Source organism: Ammospiza nelsoni, chromosome 7 (genome assembly GCF_027579445.1).
Source record: "Ammospiza nelsoni isolate bAmmNel1 chromosome 7, bAmmNel1.pri, whole genome shotgun sequence".
NCBI lineage: Eukaryota > Metazoa > Chordata > Aves > Passeriformes > Passerellidae > Ammospiza > Ammospiza nelsoni.
In genome coordinates this window covers 17,432,611-17,447,962 of record NC_080639.1, presented here as the reverse complement: position 1 = coordinate 17,447,962, position 15,352 = coordinate 17,432,611, and the positions used below count along the sequence as shown (strand labels likewise).

Genomic DNA, 15,352 nt, shown 5'->3' with positions numbered 1-15,352 from the left:
AGTATTTTCCCTAAAAATAAATTTGTCTTCACATTGCAACAAAAGATACCGATACCATTTTAGTGTTAACAATGGGATGTTGACATAAATCTGAAATTAGTGTTTTGTTGGATTATCTGAGAATGGGCAACTGGCTCTTGGATGAAGGTGTAAGAACTAAATGTGTCTAAGAAAAGCAAAACAGAGATGAGAAACAGAAAGAAACAACATGTAATAATGTAATATCTTCCCTGCTGCATACAGTAGTGTTCAGCACCTATGAAAGGATTCCTATACAAGTACAGGTATATTTAATACCTCCTCGAGTAGGAAGAGGAGCGTTAGATGGCTCTGACAGGCAAAAGGTCATTTTTGCAGAATTGTGTGGGATTTGTGATAATGACTGAGAATGTTATTCCCAGATGTGCAGTTAATTTAAATGCTTTTATGTCAAAACCACATTGCAAATTATACAATGTTTCTCCGTTAATAAATCAGTTCGTGTTAGGACCATATGATTTTCAAATTTTGGTATTCTTAGTTCCAGGTGAGCTGTTCCAGCACAGAATTTGGACAGTGGGCACCACAGCCAAGAGACATTCATTATGTGTATTGTTACAATGGGCTGTTGGAAAAGCAGTGTGAGCTAGTAATTCTTGGTTACACTTGCAGGTGAACTACTGGAATTCCAATGTAAATGAGGTCCAGGGCGTTGTGATAGATCAAGAAGGGAAGGTGGTTCACCGCCTTTTTGGAAAGTGGCATGAAGGCCTCTACTGTGGGGTTGCACCTTCAGCCAAGTGCATATGGAGGCCAGGTAAGAAGCTTGTAAAAAATTCTGGTAGGTGTGAAGCTGTTTCAGCCTACATTTTAAATACACAAAATAATACTAGAGAAGTTTTAAATCCCTGGCTAGACAAACAGCAGTTTACATAGGTTTATAATAATGGTAAATGAAAATGTTCTTACAGGGCATAATCTTTAGCATCTCAGTCTGACTCCTGGTCATATGTGCTGGGACCTTGGCGTCAACAGAAGAATAAAATTAAGAAAAAAATTTGGCATCTGGGGAGGCCTGTCTGCCTTTTGATAGAGAGCAGGGTAACTTTTTTGGATTCACCAAATAGGGGTTTATTGAGTTTTCAACTTCCTGCTTGCTTAGAGGCCTGAGGTTGAATTAGTCATCCTTTGCACCTGTATCTTTCATACATGCATTATCCAGGAATTATTGTTCTTATAATTTTGAATCCTACTTTGTATTTTTGGTATTTTGAACTGTACTTTGCACCTTGCTCTCTTCCTGACTGTCTGGTTTCACTCTTTGTGGTGGTGAATCAGGCTGTGAGCGTGTGCTGAGTTCCAAAATGAACTCTAAAGATCAGTTAAGGTTAGGTTTTAGACAGACATTTGATAGACCCACTTTCTGGGGAGCAGGAAACTGTTTTTAATTTAAAAAGCTTGAAAACATTAGTTTTTATTTAAAATGGGAGGAAGATCATAGAAGCTTTGAGTCTATTAACATGTAATTACAATCTCTGCAGGATAAGCAGTTGATACTAATATTTAGTGAATTTTGTTTCACTTACAGAATAGCTTTTGATGCTTTTTAACTGTAAGAGTAAAATATATTAACTATTTTTCTGTTAAAAGCGTATAAATAAAGGAATCTCTTGCATATTTAGAGTAATAGCTTAAAAGCTTTTTTCTTTGTCTTATGTATTTAGGCTCCATGCCAACCAATTATGAGCGTTATTATGGCTTCACAAGGTTTGCTATTGAGCTCAATGAATTAGATCCTTTACTGAAAGATCTTCTCCCTGCAACAGATGCACGATTCAGGCCAGATCAAAGGCAAGAATGCTTATTTATTCATTTAATATTTGGTGGGCTCAAGGCTGATTTTGGCTCAGTCTTGAATTCTGTCTCTGTCTTCACTGCAGTCTGAATTAAGCTGTGGAGGATTCTGCTAGTAGAGAAGATAGTATTGCACTCAAATTTATGCTTAACCCAGCTAAAGGGAAATTAGAAAGCTTCTTGTTGATGCTATAGAGCTGTAGTGCAACCTTGGGGCAGATTGCTCATGACAAACTGGAAAACAGGCTCTGAAATGCTGTGCACTTCTGCTGTGGATGGAATGAGCACTTATTCCCTCCAAATTCTCAGTTCATAGTCCTTCAGTGTGATATGTTGAAGTTGCTGAACAAAGCCTGTGCCTTAGGCTGTAGGTCAGGTGCACATAACTGGGGAGTCGCGTCTCAGGCTGGATCTGAAAGTACAACACTGACCACACGCTTGGCTTCTGCTTGTCTTTTGTGATGATGGGAGCTGGAAAATCCCTTGGACTAGACAATGTGTGATTGCTATACAGCCTACTGTTATTCCTACAGGCTTCTGGAGGAAGGAAATATAGAAGCAGCAGCATCTGAGAAACAAAGAATAGAGGAACTCCAGAGAGCTCGGAGGCGGTACATGGAAGAAAACGGCATTGAATATGTACCCAAGTTTTTTAAGTGAGTCTTTTCATTTGAGTAGTAAGTCTCTGTTTTCCAGCTTGTAACTGGATGAAGTACTAAAAGAATTACCACCAATACAGACTGAGAATCATGAAAGTTTTAAGAAAGATAATAAGATATCTGACACCTGCTTCTCCGAAGCAATTTTTACACAGCAGTTAAGATTCATAATTGAATGATCATTTTCTCATAATGGGCCTCAGCTATATAAGCCTTCCTACTGAAGTGGAATTAGAAGTATATTAGGATCTAAGATTTAACTAGGGACATTTTAAAGTCATTGCCTAGACAAGTAATACCATATGACCTGAACAGCAACATCATACATACATAAATATACCTACAAGATGTTAATAAGTATAAATGTATATATATACACTTAAAAAACATTCATTTTTGAATGAAGGTGTTTTTTGGCTGTTTTTTAGTTAAGCATTCTTCTGAAACAAGGAATAGTCATACCAAGTATCCTCATGTCTAACATGGGGAATCAAAAGTGAAAAGACTGAATGTGTTCGATCCAGTTGTAGCAAAACATAAGCAAAATGCAGAGACAAAAAAATAAATAGTTGAAGGCTTACATTCTGTAAGCTATATCTGTTGGATAATCCCTTTCACATAATCAGAATCTGTAGTGAGGAAAGGGGTTTTAGGTGGATCTAAGACCTGCTCTCACAGATCAAACAACAGATTTTCAGTCTCGGCCGTCTTCTCTGTCTTCTGCTTTTGATATAGGTAGAGACTGATTTTTGTTTTTTAATTTCTGATTGTTGTGTCCTTTAAAAGTATGAAATTTGATTTAATATTGGGTTAGATCAGAGAAGTGTGGATTTTGATTTTATATTGCATAAGAGCAATATTTTTTGTCTCTTTATCTCTTTTTGTTTTCCCTTTCTACAGAAAAGTAATTGACGCTAATCAAAGAGAAGCCTGGGTTACCAATGAAACCTACTGGGAACTGCGAAAGGATCCTGGCTTTAGTAAAGTAGACATTCCTGTACTCTGGTGAACTGAGAATGTAGACCTAGTAAACATATCACTCTGAAGAAAAAAAATAACTATGCACAATATGTTTCTTATAGCTAAGCGTGGTTTGTGGGTCTACGGAAAAACCATATCATATGCATTTATATTCATCTTTATAATGGACTTTTGGAAGTGCATTAGACCAGGCCCCTGACCACTTCTGGATCTTTCTAATTTTGCAGCAGCCATCAAAACTAAAAAAAAAAAAAAAAAGAAAAAAAAGGAAACAGAAACCTTTTAAAGTTTCATACGCTGAAAATTCAGAAATAAAGAAGCAGATGAAGTATCCAAAGTCACTCGGAAGAGGTGGTAAGCGCAAAACTGCAACCGGTGCTTTAAACAGACATTAAGAGTAATAAAATTTAAAGTAAAAAAAAAAAAAAAAAAGAAAAATAGAAAAAAGTTCCATTTTGTTTCAACTATTTCCAACTATTTTTGTTAAAAACTCTTGGGTCACAACACTGTCATTTCTGGCTTCAGGTTAGTCCTTTGGTGTGATATGCTTGGACTGGCCTTTGTCAAAAAGATGCTTTTCTGGAAGCTGTTCCCATTCATATGCCATTGTTCATGCCTTAACAAAATATGAAGATGTACATTAAGTAATTTTAAAATATCTATGCTTAGGCTTGTGTGAAGGGCAGATTTTTAAAGCTCTAGAATTTTATCACAATATAAATACTGGAAGACCTGCATTATTTGAAATCAAAAGATAACCAAACATCTAACTGCATTTCAGAGGTATGAGACCTACTTACATGCTTTAGCTTTGGGATGCTGACTGTATAATCAGACTGAAAAGAAACTGCTAGCTGGTTGAACTTGAATTTTGGTAAATGCATATGAGTTGCTAGTCAGACAGTTCATATTCTAAATGACTGATGCTGAGATGCAGTCATCACATTTAGTACTGCCTGGACATAGATCTCTCAGTGAATCTCATTTTCCCCTAACTGTTTATACAATTAGAAATCCCTGAAGCTTTGCAACAGTGTTAAAAGCATAGAAGGATTTCATGTGAAGGTCTCTGGCTTCTCTCCAGAAGCTGGATAGTACTGTAAATGCAACTGTTTTCTGCCACACACTCTGTTTGTTTTCCTGGCTCTGTTTTTTCCCCATCCACTTTTCTTATCTAAAATTATGTTGGAGAGTATGGCAGAGGCTCCCATGTGTTATAGCTAACAACTTCTGCTTGTGTTGCCAAAACAGCTCTTGTGCAAAATATACTTTACATTTTTTCATAAAATGGTTCTATATTTTTTGATTTTAAAAAGTCTCTTATGTGTTGTTAAGCCTCAGTTAATATAAGTGGGAGAAGACTTGGCACTTTCTATTTGAAAATCTCTGAAACAATAAACAGTAGGAGGGCAGATCTTAATAAAAGTGAAACCAGTAATTTATTAGATAAGAGCTACATTCCATATGGTATGATCTTGCCTTCCATTTGTGCATGTGTTACACATCCCACCACTGGTGATGGGTTAGATTTCATGCACATACTCGGTATTCCTTTCTGCACATACATGACAAATGATTTTTCTATTTAAGATTCCAGTCCTGAGACCAAAAATAAAATTACTAGATAGGTATGTGATCTGCCAGCAGAGCTGCTTGAACAGTTGTCAGTGCATTACCACACACCCCCAGCTCTCAGCCTGCTTCTTCCTTTTTCCAAGTCAGGTCCCCATACAACTGAGATTACTTTGGTCATTTCAGATAAATTTAGACCTCCCTGTTGATGGTATAGCAAAGTAACTAGCAGGGCAACTAGCTGCTAATCAGTTCAAATTTCTTCACACACTTCTGTTGTCAGAAAGAACTATGAAAACCTACAGAAAATATTAAGTAGACTTTTTATGAATTGAGACTGCACATGAATTTTTAATAAAAATTTGGTATAAAAATCCCTATGTAGATTAATGGGATTTCTTCCAAAGAAAATTTTAAGTTATTCAAAGAATGTTATCTTTCTCTTTCCTAGTTGAACCTAGTCTGATTTATTCTTTAGTTCTGCAATTGTTATTATAAGAAAATTTATTATAAGAAAATTTTCATATATGAAAGTTGGTTTTTTAAATAATATTTGGTTAAAGTCATCCTGCTTGCTTTAACAATATTACATTAGGAATCAAATTGGCACATTGTGTGTAAAATAGCAATTAATTATTCTATGTAGTTTTCTTTAAAGCCAACTCTATTAAACATTTGCCCATCCTTTGCTCCAGTCCTTGTGTGCAGTTCACCGTGATATGAGGAAGTATTATTTGTGTATGACTGCAAGCATGTCTGAGGGACAGAACTGCATGTCCTCAAATCTTTAATTTAAATACAGAAAGAAGGTCTTCAGTTTTACAGCATTCTGGCAGTGCTCTGTGAATGCCGTTATTTGCAATGCCAACTGAAACTTGGTGGACATTAAAAATGCTATCACTGAATTGTTTTTTTACAATTGTTCATTTGACATTCATTGAAAGAAAAATAACACTAACATTTCTAAATTCTAGAAAATCTGTGAAATGCTAAATCTTTCTATTGAAGGCACTTTCTAACCAAAGAGCATGTTAAATTAGTTACTTAGTAGAAAAGACACAAAATGATGCAACACAAGGTATTTGCAGTCTATATCAGAAATGAAAAAGTTTAAGCAGATGTACCATGAAGCAGTTTCTCATAGTGCAGAATTCCCTGTATTCTGTGTAAAATCTGTTACTGCATTTTTCCTCTAACATTGGCAGACATCATGGAATATTTTGTGCTGTTTCTAAGGTGGATAGATATGAGGGCTTCTATCCAAATTATAATTTTGAGTCAACCTGTGACATTTCCTAGCATTGAGTGAGAGGGTATGGTGAGTTTTGCCCATCCCCTGCCCGTGTAGTGCGGAACTGAGCATCCCATGCTGCAGGGAGAGTGCACCACTGGCTGTTCTGCAGGCTGGCACTTTGTGTAAATGCCGTCTGGTTTTTGACAGGGCTGCTGCTCAGACATCTCTTCCTGGCATGCAGGATTTTTCTGCTCCAGGAGCAGAACTTTTCATTTCTATTGACCCTTGTGAAGTGTTTGCTGGCCCAGTCCTCAAGTTGAGCAGTGTCCTTCTAGCTGAAGCTTTGCCATCTGGCATGTCATCTCCTCCTCCTAATTTGCTGTCATCTGTGAGCAGTTACCATGTATCACCGTGTCCTTGTCCAGGTCACTGGTGAGATGTTGATTGTCATGGCCACAGAACTGACCCCTGCAGGGCTGTCCTCACTGCTGGCTGCCAGGGCAGAAACCATTGATCCCTTCCAGCCTGGGATTCAAGCAGCTTTCAGCCCCACTCACTCCATTCATCCAGGCAATATTTCCTTTTGGAAGGCATGAAAAGCACTATCCAACTCAGTAGATTTAATTGCTATATGTTTGGTAAGTGTTGAAAATTAGTATATATCATTGACACATAAAACTTTTAATGCAATTTAAGAAGTTCTTTTGCTTCAAAGACATATGCTTTTCTCCTGTGTTTTCTCAAAACACTCATTTCTGTATAAAAATACACAATACTTATGCTTTAGTTTCACAATAATGAGCTGTACTTTCTATTAATATTTTAAAAGTGTACCTTAATTTCTTCCTTGTTCTGGTACTTTGGATATGATAAAGTAATAGTAGCTATTTTCATCAAATGCAATGTCTTACAAAGATTTAAATACCTTCATTCTTGTTTTAGATTAGTATTACCAAGATGGCAGAGTTTTGGCATATTAGACATTTTTATCTCACAGGAATAGATTATTTGAGTTGATTTTCATGAAGTATCACTGTGATTAAAAAGTCATCTAGGCACCCATTCTAATTTTAGACAGATGTAAGTTGCATGAAATAAACTTTTTTGTATTTGGCTTTAAAAGTGCAGTTTCCATTATAATAGTATTTTCATCATACAAATAATGTTACCCTTCTTTTTTCTCCTTTTGAACTTCTGACTGAATAAGCCTGTATGGCACCTGTGAGGTTTATGTGAGTGGCACATGCCAGGCATATGTCAGGTACTGCAGTATGTGAACATGGCACAGTGTTGGAAGATATTATCCTTAATTCCCTACTGAGCACTGTCAGTGCTTTATGGAAACAAACTGCACAAACCTTAAGGCAAACTAGGAGGTAGCTCTGGGCACCTGTGAGCAGCTTGCATCTGGGCCATGTCCTCTGTTCCCCATGGAGGGAATGGGATTTTCTCTCCTCTCACCAGTGGAGCCCAGCACAACTGCAGTCTTACACTGAGCTTCTCCTCAAAAAATGAGAATTTTTAGGAAAGCCCTGGAGGAGAGGAGAGGTTCACTTGCAATTGCACAATAACCAAGAGGGCTGAATATATCCATTCTCTGTATTGCAAAACTTGCTCTCACTAGTAGAGGGAATGTTTGTGTGCTCTCCTTGTTTTACTGGATTTTAGACATTTTATGGTGCAACAATAAACAATAGCTATTTTACACATGTTGGCAGCAGTTGTAATCTGAGGAATGAATGTTTGTAGATGCCATTAGTAGTAATGGAGGTGCATAATTAAAGCAAAGGAGATGTTTTCAGATTAAATCCATCTGAAAGTGTATTTGTACTCATATGCTGAAATGTTAGGAGGGGTTAAGCTAGAGAGTTTTGCCCACTTGGGGGAATAAGATTAATATTGACAGAAGTGTATCAGAAACACTGGAATGGCCTCACTGGTAACCTTGTGTAAGGCACAGACCCATGAGAAAGCTCAGGAAATTTGCTATGTCATACCACTTACCTTGGCAGCTACTGGGGCTGGAAAACATGTCCTTGTTTTTTCTTTCTGTCTGTCATTAAGTAACAGTCATCAAAACTGTGTAAAATGTAAATTTACACTTCAGTGCATGTATTGATATTTTGAAGGTATATTTAGTATAAAAAGTAGTATCATTTTCTACTTCAGCGTTCCTGGTTCCTTTTATGGTAATTTGGATACCAGTCAGTATTTTTATGAAGAAAGCATGGGGTTTTTTTTTTTTTTTCGTTTTCCTTTCTTTTTTTTTTTTTTTTTTTTTTTTTCTTTTAATGGAAGAATCTAGACTGTGTTAATAAAGGTATAATTATTCCTGGTGAGAGTATCTCCATAACCTCCATCACAACAGTGACTGGCACCCAGGAGAATGCTGCAAATCTGAGTAAGGTCAGAGAAATTGCACATTTACAGCAATTTTTCTTATTTTTGTATTATATATTGTAAGGAATCTACTTACAAAAGCAAACACGTTATTTACTTTTAAACTAGGGTATTTAAAACCTTTATTTATTTGCTTTAGTAGAAATGATGTATTTCTTTCATTAAACTGAAAAGTATCTTTATAAAAGGATTTTTATACAGTTTCTTGCAAGTTTGAAAAGTAATATTGATGTACTTGTGTTTTATATACCAGCCTCCTATTTTGTCAAATTTTGTGGTATTATAAACTCACCATCTCTAATTTAAAAAAAAAAAAAATTACCTTTCCCTGCAATCTTTGTTAAACCTCAGAAAAGAAAGGCAAGGGAGAGGCAACAATGCAGAATGGTGAAACTTGTCACAGGAGCTCTGTCAGTGTGAGATGTAACAAAGGAGAAAGTTTTCTAACTTGTAGGAATTAAACTGTCAGCAGAGCTGCTGAATTTGTTTTAGGCTAGTTATCTTAATACCATTTTTCTTTCCACTGATCCATGACAGCATAAAAAAAGGGAAGATTGGAGACATTTTCTCAGAATTAATGCTGAAGGTGAAGGGAAGTTTTTACTCCTTTCATAAATAAAAAATTACTGTAGCCAGCATTTGGCTGAAGATGTCCTGGTAATTGGGACAAGAAAGAGAGTTACATACTCTGAATATATAATCAGCAGTGTGTAATATGTTCTTTCTGACCTGTGAATAACTCATTGAAGTATGGTAAAGCTACTTATTGGTACTCCTAGAACAATGACTCAGATGTCTCCTGTGAAACACTAAAATGTATTTTCATATTGACTGCTAGTTTTAGTAGTCTGCATTAGTGAAAGAGGATATATAATGTTGCTGGCCCTGAACATTAGGCATGCAAAATGCAAAGAGGTGAGGAAATTCCTTCAGAAACTCAGGAATGGGTAAATTCTCTGAGAATCAAAATGATGTTGTGCTCTGCAAGAGCAGAACACAATGGCAAATATTCAGCCAGAACTGTTCTTCACTGAGCTACTTGCTTCTGGTGCCAGTCAGTGTAGCTACACATGCAACCTCTTGTTCTGAAATTGCATCTCTTTTTAGGATTGTGCTTGTGTCCCAAGGGTTGCTTTGTCATGTCCACCAAGAATAATCAGTGGTTGAGTCAGGACTGCAAACTCAGATTTCTTGTGTGGTAGTCCTGTGCTGAACATTCTCTTTCTTTGTTAAAGTCACCTGATCAAGGAATATTATAGTAACATTAACATAGTGAATACAAGGTTAATCCTCAGTATTTTCCAGGGAAAGGAAAATTCAGGATAGCTTCTTTAACTATGTGGAAGAAATGCAGATTATATCTTTTATTATCCTTGTGTTTGCTTAATATTTTATAAAATATTTTGAGATTGGATCACAATATATATATTAAAATTACTTTATCCCCTATCTTGAAGTTGACATTGAAAATTGTCATTCCAATCTGAGGTTAGAAAAGAAGTCAATTTAGTTTTTAAAATAAGTGCTACTTTTATTATTTAGTAGTTGAGATATAGTAGTTGAGTATAACAAATTGAGATCACAACAAATTTTCTTTTCTGCTGAGTCTCACAGAAGACCTGACTGAGCAGAAAAATAAATACTGATGAGTATATTTTGGTATGCAGGCAAAAATGCAAACTTCTGCCCTAGTAAGCTTTATCTCTAATTAGCAAAGACACTGTTCTTGTTCCTTTTTAATAATTTCTAGACTACTTACTTTCAAACATTTTTTCTGCACTAAGAATTACTCCAATGGAGTTTGATTTTTACAAAGTAAACCGTGTTTGAAATTCTGCAGACAGGAAGGTTGGTGTTCATGTCATGCTAAATGTCTACTTCTTAGGGTGGACCACTAAAATTTCACTCTCAGGCCAAAAATATATATCAGTGGACTTTTCCAGTGGGATTCTTCTTTGTACATGGATTCGTGTCTATGTCATTTATTATAAAATACGTAAGAAGTCAGGCTGCCAGCATATGATGTCTGAAATATTTTTCTTCCCCAGAACTGCATAGCAAGCTACCTGTTCTTTATCTGTTACTGCTAGATTGTCTAAAGGGATACTTTATTTAGCATATGAAAAGCCATCATAAATGAAACTACTGTGGTATCAAGAAAGATTATTATAATATAGTTCTGTACTACTGTGATAGTTCTGTTTGTATATTTTATTTGTTGCAACCAGTAGCAAGACTCTTCTTTGGGTCTCTATCTACTTTTCTTCATATAATTAACCGGTGATTTGTAATTTCTCAGTATTTCAGCAGCAAAGAATTCTATATTTTCTCTCACTTTTGCACAAAGCTAATATAAATTGGGAATAATATCACACTTTTTTGGTGTGATTAGATCCCATGTGCACATGTATGAAATGTTGTAATGTTAGTATTTTTACCGTGCTCATATTCTGAGAATGCCATTAGAAGGGTAAGGTTTAGATGAGTTATTATTTTTATACTGCCTTATTGAGCTTCTTTGCTTGTAACAACCTTTCAGGTGGTAGATTGCCCTGTGCCAATTCTTTAGCAAGCCAGAATGTTAGAACCTAAGGAGCTGAAAGAGCATTCTTTGCTGATTGCCCATATCTATGTGCTCATTCTGAAAAAAACAAGCAAAACAAACCATATCTGTTGATTCCTTGTATGCCTCTTTGGGTAGCTTACCTCTAAAAGAAGATCCTCAGAGTCTTTCTGCTGTGATTATGCTATTATGTCAGGTACACAGGCAAGCAGAAATTTGCTTTGTGTTTTTTAAGGTGAATTTAAAGGCAAAAGTTGCTTTTCAGAAGTATACAGAGCCAGTGCTGCTTTTGAGTAGTGGGTAGATAGTGTCTGTTTTAAAGAGAAATAACAGACTGTAGTGAGAAAGAGTCTGAGTTCTTAGATGCACCAGATAATTTTTTTTTTTCTGTTACTTGAAAGCAAGAGAAGAAATTTACTTAAGGGAAAGAAAGGCAGTGAGAAGCATTTATGTACCAATCTACCCAAATGCAGCAGAATGCATTGTCTGAGTACTTCAGTATTAAACTTTACATGCAGCACTCCCAATTTTATACTCAAAAGTTTGCTATGGACTTCCATAATGAGATGATGAAGAATAGGATACTGGAAAAAAAATCAGTACCATAATTTAAATAACTCTAATTAATAGAAAATTAATTTGCAGATATTTGTAGTGAAAATTATATAAGCTACTTATAGTATAGCAATTTTTAAAAGCATAAGTTTGGTCCTTTGTAGTACATTCAGTAATTTAACATTAAAAAATATTTTTCATTGTTCTTGATTGATTTCCTGCAAATGTATTCATCTGCTCTTGACTGTTCACAAGTTTGGGATGTCTTCATGATGATTCTTTATATCTTATTAATTCTGATTCCCAATATGAGGTGATTATGCCTGTAAAAGCAATTTTATTGCTTATGATTTGTAAACATCAGGAGCTGAGGAGCAATACAGAAAGGATATAATTTGTGTATTCTAAATCTATAGAGGTATTTCACTGCAGGATTTAATCAGCAATGCACAACAGAATTTTTTCCTGCTCCATCTGCTTGGACTCTGACAGGCATCGATGTGTACTTAGCATTAACATTGCAAACAGTTCTCATTCACATCAGTGTAAAAGATGTAGATGCTTAAGTTCAAATAAAAACACTCTACAGTTACATTCCTAAGAAAACAATGTACTGGCTTACCTGGTTAGCCCAGGTTTTGTAGCGCTTGATTTCTAATTCCTACATGCTTAACCAAATGAGCGCCCACGCAGAGGCTGAGCTGCTGTTGGTACTCCGTTCCCCTTGAACCCAGTGAGCTTCCAGGTGAGTGGATGATCTAGCTGCCCAAAAATATTTCAGCTGTAGGCCTAATGTGCAGTCAAGGCTAGGTATTCAACTAGTTGCCCTTAAGCTTAATTTTAAACCTGTGCACTGTGTTGTGGAAGGTAAAATGTGTGAAATAGTTGGTTTGACTGCTTGCCACTCCGAGCAATATATTTGACTTCCCTCTTGGATTTTGGTATCTTATTCTGGAGCTTGTAGTTTAAAAACAAGTTAACTTCATGTCTCTGCAAAGCTCAGTTAGATATGACATTTGGAATAAAGAACAGTACATTAAAACAATAACAATTCATCATATTATGTCTCATTCTGGCAAGCTTAATTGTAAGAATATTTGCAGTCCCTGTTCCTGTTTCCCTATACTTTCCCCAGGATGGTGCCAGCCCAGAGCTGGGATTTTTTAGCACAGTATGCCAGTGAAAAAAAGGAGTCTAACCTTTCTGATTTGTGGAGCAGGGGTGGCAGACGAAGAGCACGCTCTTTATCTTAGCCCAGAAAAGGATGAATGTGAGAAAGTGCCTCTCTCCGTCTAGGCTTCAGCACATACATAGAATTGCTTTCTTTTGGTATTTTGAGTTCTCTGGCCACTTCTGAGATTAAACCTAGCCAGAAAAGAGCAGTAATAAAACAGTTTTAAGTTTCCATGTAATGCAGCTGCAACACTTATTCTGTGTCTTTGCACTTGTCAGTTGGTTCTGAACGTACTGTTGTAGTAATCCAGAGAGCAGATGGGGCCTCACACTGACTACCTCTCATGCAATAAAGCCCAGGCTCATTCAGTAGTTAATATTGATTACAGCTGAGCATCCTTTGGCCACATCATTCAGGGAGGTGGTAGTGGGGGGAAGAGTAAACAAGAAATAATAACAAAGACTTTATTCCAGTGATGTATGTGGTATACACGATACCCATAATACCAACTCCAACTAAAGGAGGTCCTACAGCTTCTGGTAGGAAATAAAAAGTGAATTTGGCTATGCTATAGTTTTTGTTGTGCTCTAAAATGTAACAAAAGATGTCATCTGTTTCCTTCAGGCTAAGTCAGATTTTCCAGGATATTGTGTCCAAAGCATACACACAATTCTAATTTTTGAGGAAACATGATACTCTTTTTACCTGTTGCAGTGTAATTGGATAATGCATGTACAAATGACTTGTGTAGCCTGCCAATGAATGTTGCTAATGCCTTACCAAAAAGAAAAAGATAAAGCATATTTTTTGTATTTTTTTTTCCTCAGAGGCAAATACAAACAATGCTAGATTTGGGAAACTGTTTACTGAAAAGCATTTTCTAATAGATCTCTGAAGAAGTGCAATTGTATAATTACTATTGTTCAGTGCATACAGTACATTGTCTCCATCACTCTGTACACTGCTGCTATTAGTGCTTGTTCTAATAAATCTCAATGTACACTGTTTAAACTGCTGTCATCTGTGTTCTGATTTATTAATACAAGAAACACTTGAGGCAATGGTTCTTGAATAAACTATTTGTAACTAGTTAGATCAATTGATTATTAATCATAAAATTCTTAATATATATTTTACAGATTGATTTTGAAGAGGTGGGTGATAGTGGTAGCAAAAGCACTGAAATGGTGGCTTTTCCTTTCTAACCTTTTTTCACTGCAGGAATATTTTTATAAAATTTTTCCTATGTGATTTTCTGTGCAGTTTCTTTACATCTGTCAGGAACTACCAAATGCAGTCTCAAAGAACGTAATTTTCTTTTTGGCAGTTCCTAGTTATATCTTCATATTGCAGCTGATAAGAGCCTTTTCCCTCTTTTTTTTTTCAATTCAGTTTTTTCTTTGTGATTAAAGGGAGCTTGCAGCTTCTCAAGTTTTGAGAGACGGTGTAGAAAAAATTGTTCCTGACGTTCTCTAATAGATTTGAAAAAAGTGGAAATGAAAGAAAAAAAATAATTACTTGACACCCACCCTGTCTGGCGTCTTGGAAAAATAGAAGTATGTGGGATTTTGAGGTTTTTCCATTATGTGTTCTTGTCAGCTACTCAGCCCTTAAAATGAAAGCATAATGAAAAATAAGAATTTGGTTGGGAGGAGAAATTGAGGTTTTTGTTATTTCTTGGCATTGTAAAAAGAACAAGTGTTCAAACAGCCTGGAATGCTGCCTGAGTGGAAGCAATTGCAAAGGAAGGGAAAAGGCTTTTTTCATGAATGGCAGCGCTTTCTGTCTTGTGTCACAGCACACATCTTGTCCAAACCCGTGCTCTGTGGGAAGGGCCCACTAGGAGCTTTTTCCCTGTTAAACCATTCCGCGAGTGAAACTCAGCTCTGCTTTCGCCTTTGTCCAGCAGAGATCTGTCCTTCAGCTCTGAATGCTTTGGATGGCTGTGACTCAGCAAAATTACTGTGCATGAGTGAAGTGTCAAAGGTTTTATGTCATTATTTAAATGGTAAAAACATCAACATAGCAAACTTTTGGGAATAGAGCACCAGAGGCCTGAGAGGCGGCACAAGCAACCTGACACCTAATTTAGCATCAAAACTATTACTTCAGGTATGAAAGTAAATTACATGTTTAGGTTTAATCTAAGCAGGAGACAGGTGATGCTTCTTCACAGCCACAAACATGTAGGCGCTGTGGTGTGGTGAAGTGAGACAGTGTGGGAAGCTATTGACAGGATTTCATCCTGACTCAGCTAAAGGAGTTGCCCATAGAAAGCTGTTCCAAGTTCCACTGCTGGTACAAAAATCTGTTCTGATATGATGATACATTGCATTTTTGCACAGCAACATAGCAATCTGCGTGGTTCTTCAAGTGCTTAT

The 15,352-nt window shown here is 36.3% G+C and overlaps 1 protein-coding gene across 6 annotated transcripts in view; it reads left to right on the top strand.

The window, feature by feature from the left end:
• Nucleotides 1-13,982, top strand: part of OSBPL6 (oxysterol binding protein like 6) — a 96,220-nt gene extending 82,238 nt beyond the window's left edge. For all 6 annotated transcript variants that reach the window (XM_059475477.1, XM_059475475.1, XM_059475478.1 and 3 more), the window contains 4 exons: nt 652-796; nt 1,704-1,830; nt 2,367-2,489; nt 3,393-13,982. In XM_059475477.1, coding sequence (XP_059331460.1) covers nt 652-796; nt 1,704-1,830; nt 2,367-2,489; nt 3,393-3,501 — 504 coding nt within the window. In that variant the 3' untranslated portion in view covers nt 3,502-13,982. The remainder of the gene's footprint in view (nt 1-651; nt 797-1,703; nt 1,831-2,366; nt 2,490-3,392) is intronic.
• The last annotated feature ends 1,370 nt before the right edge of the window (nt 13,983-15,352 follow it).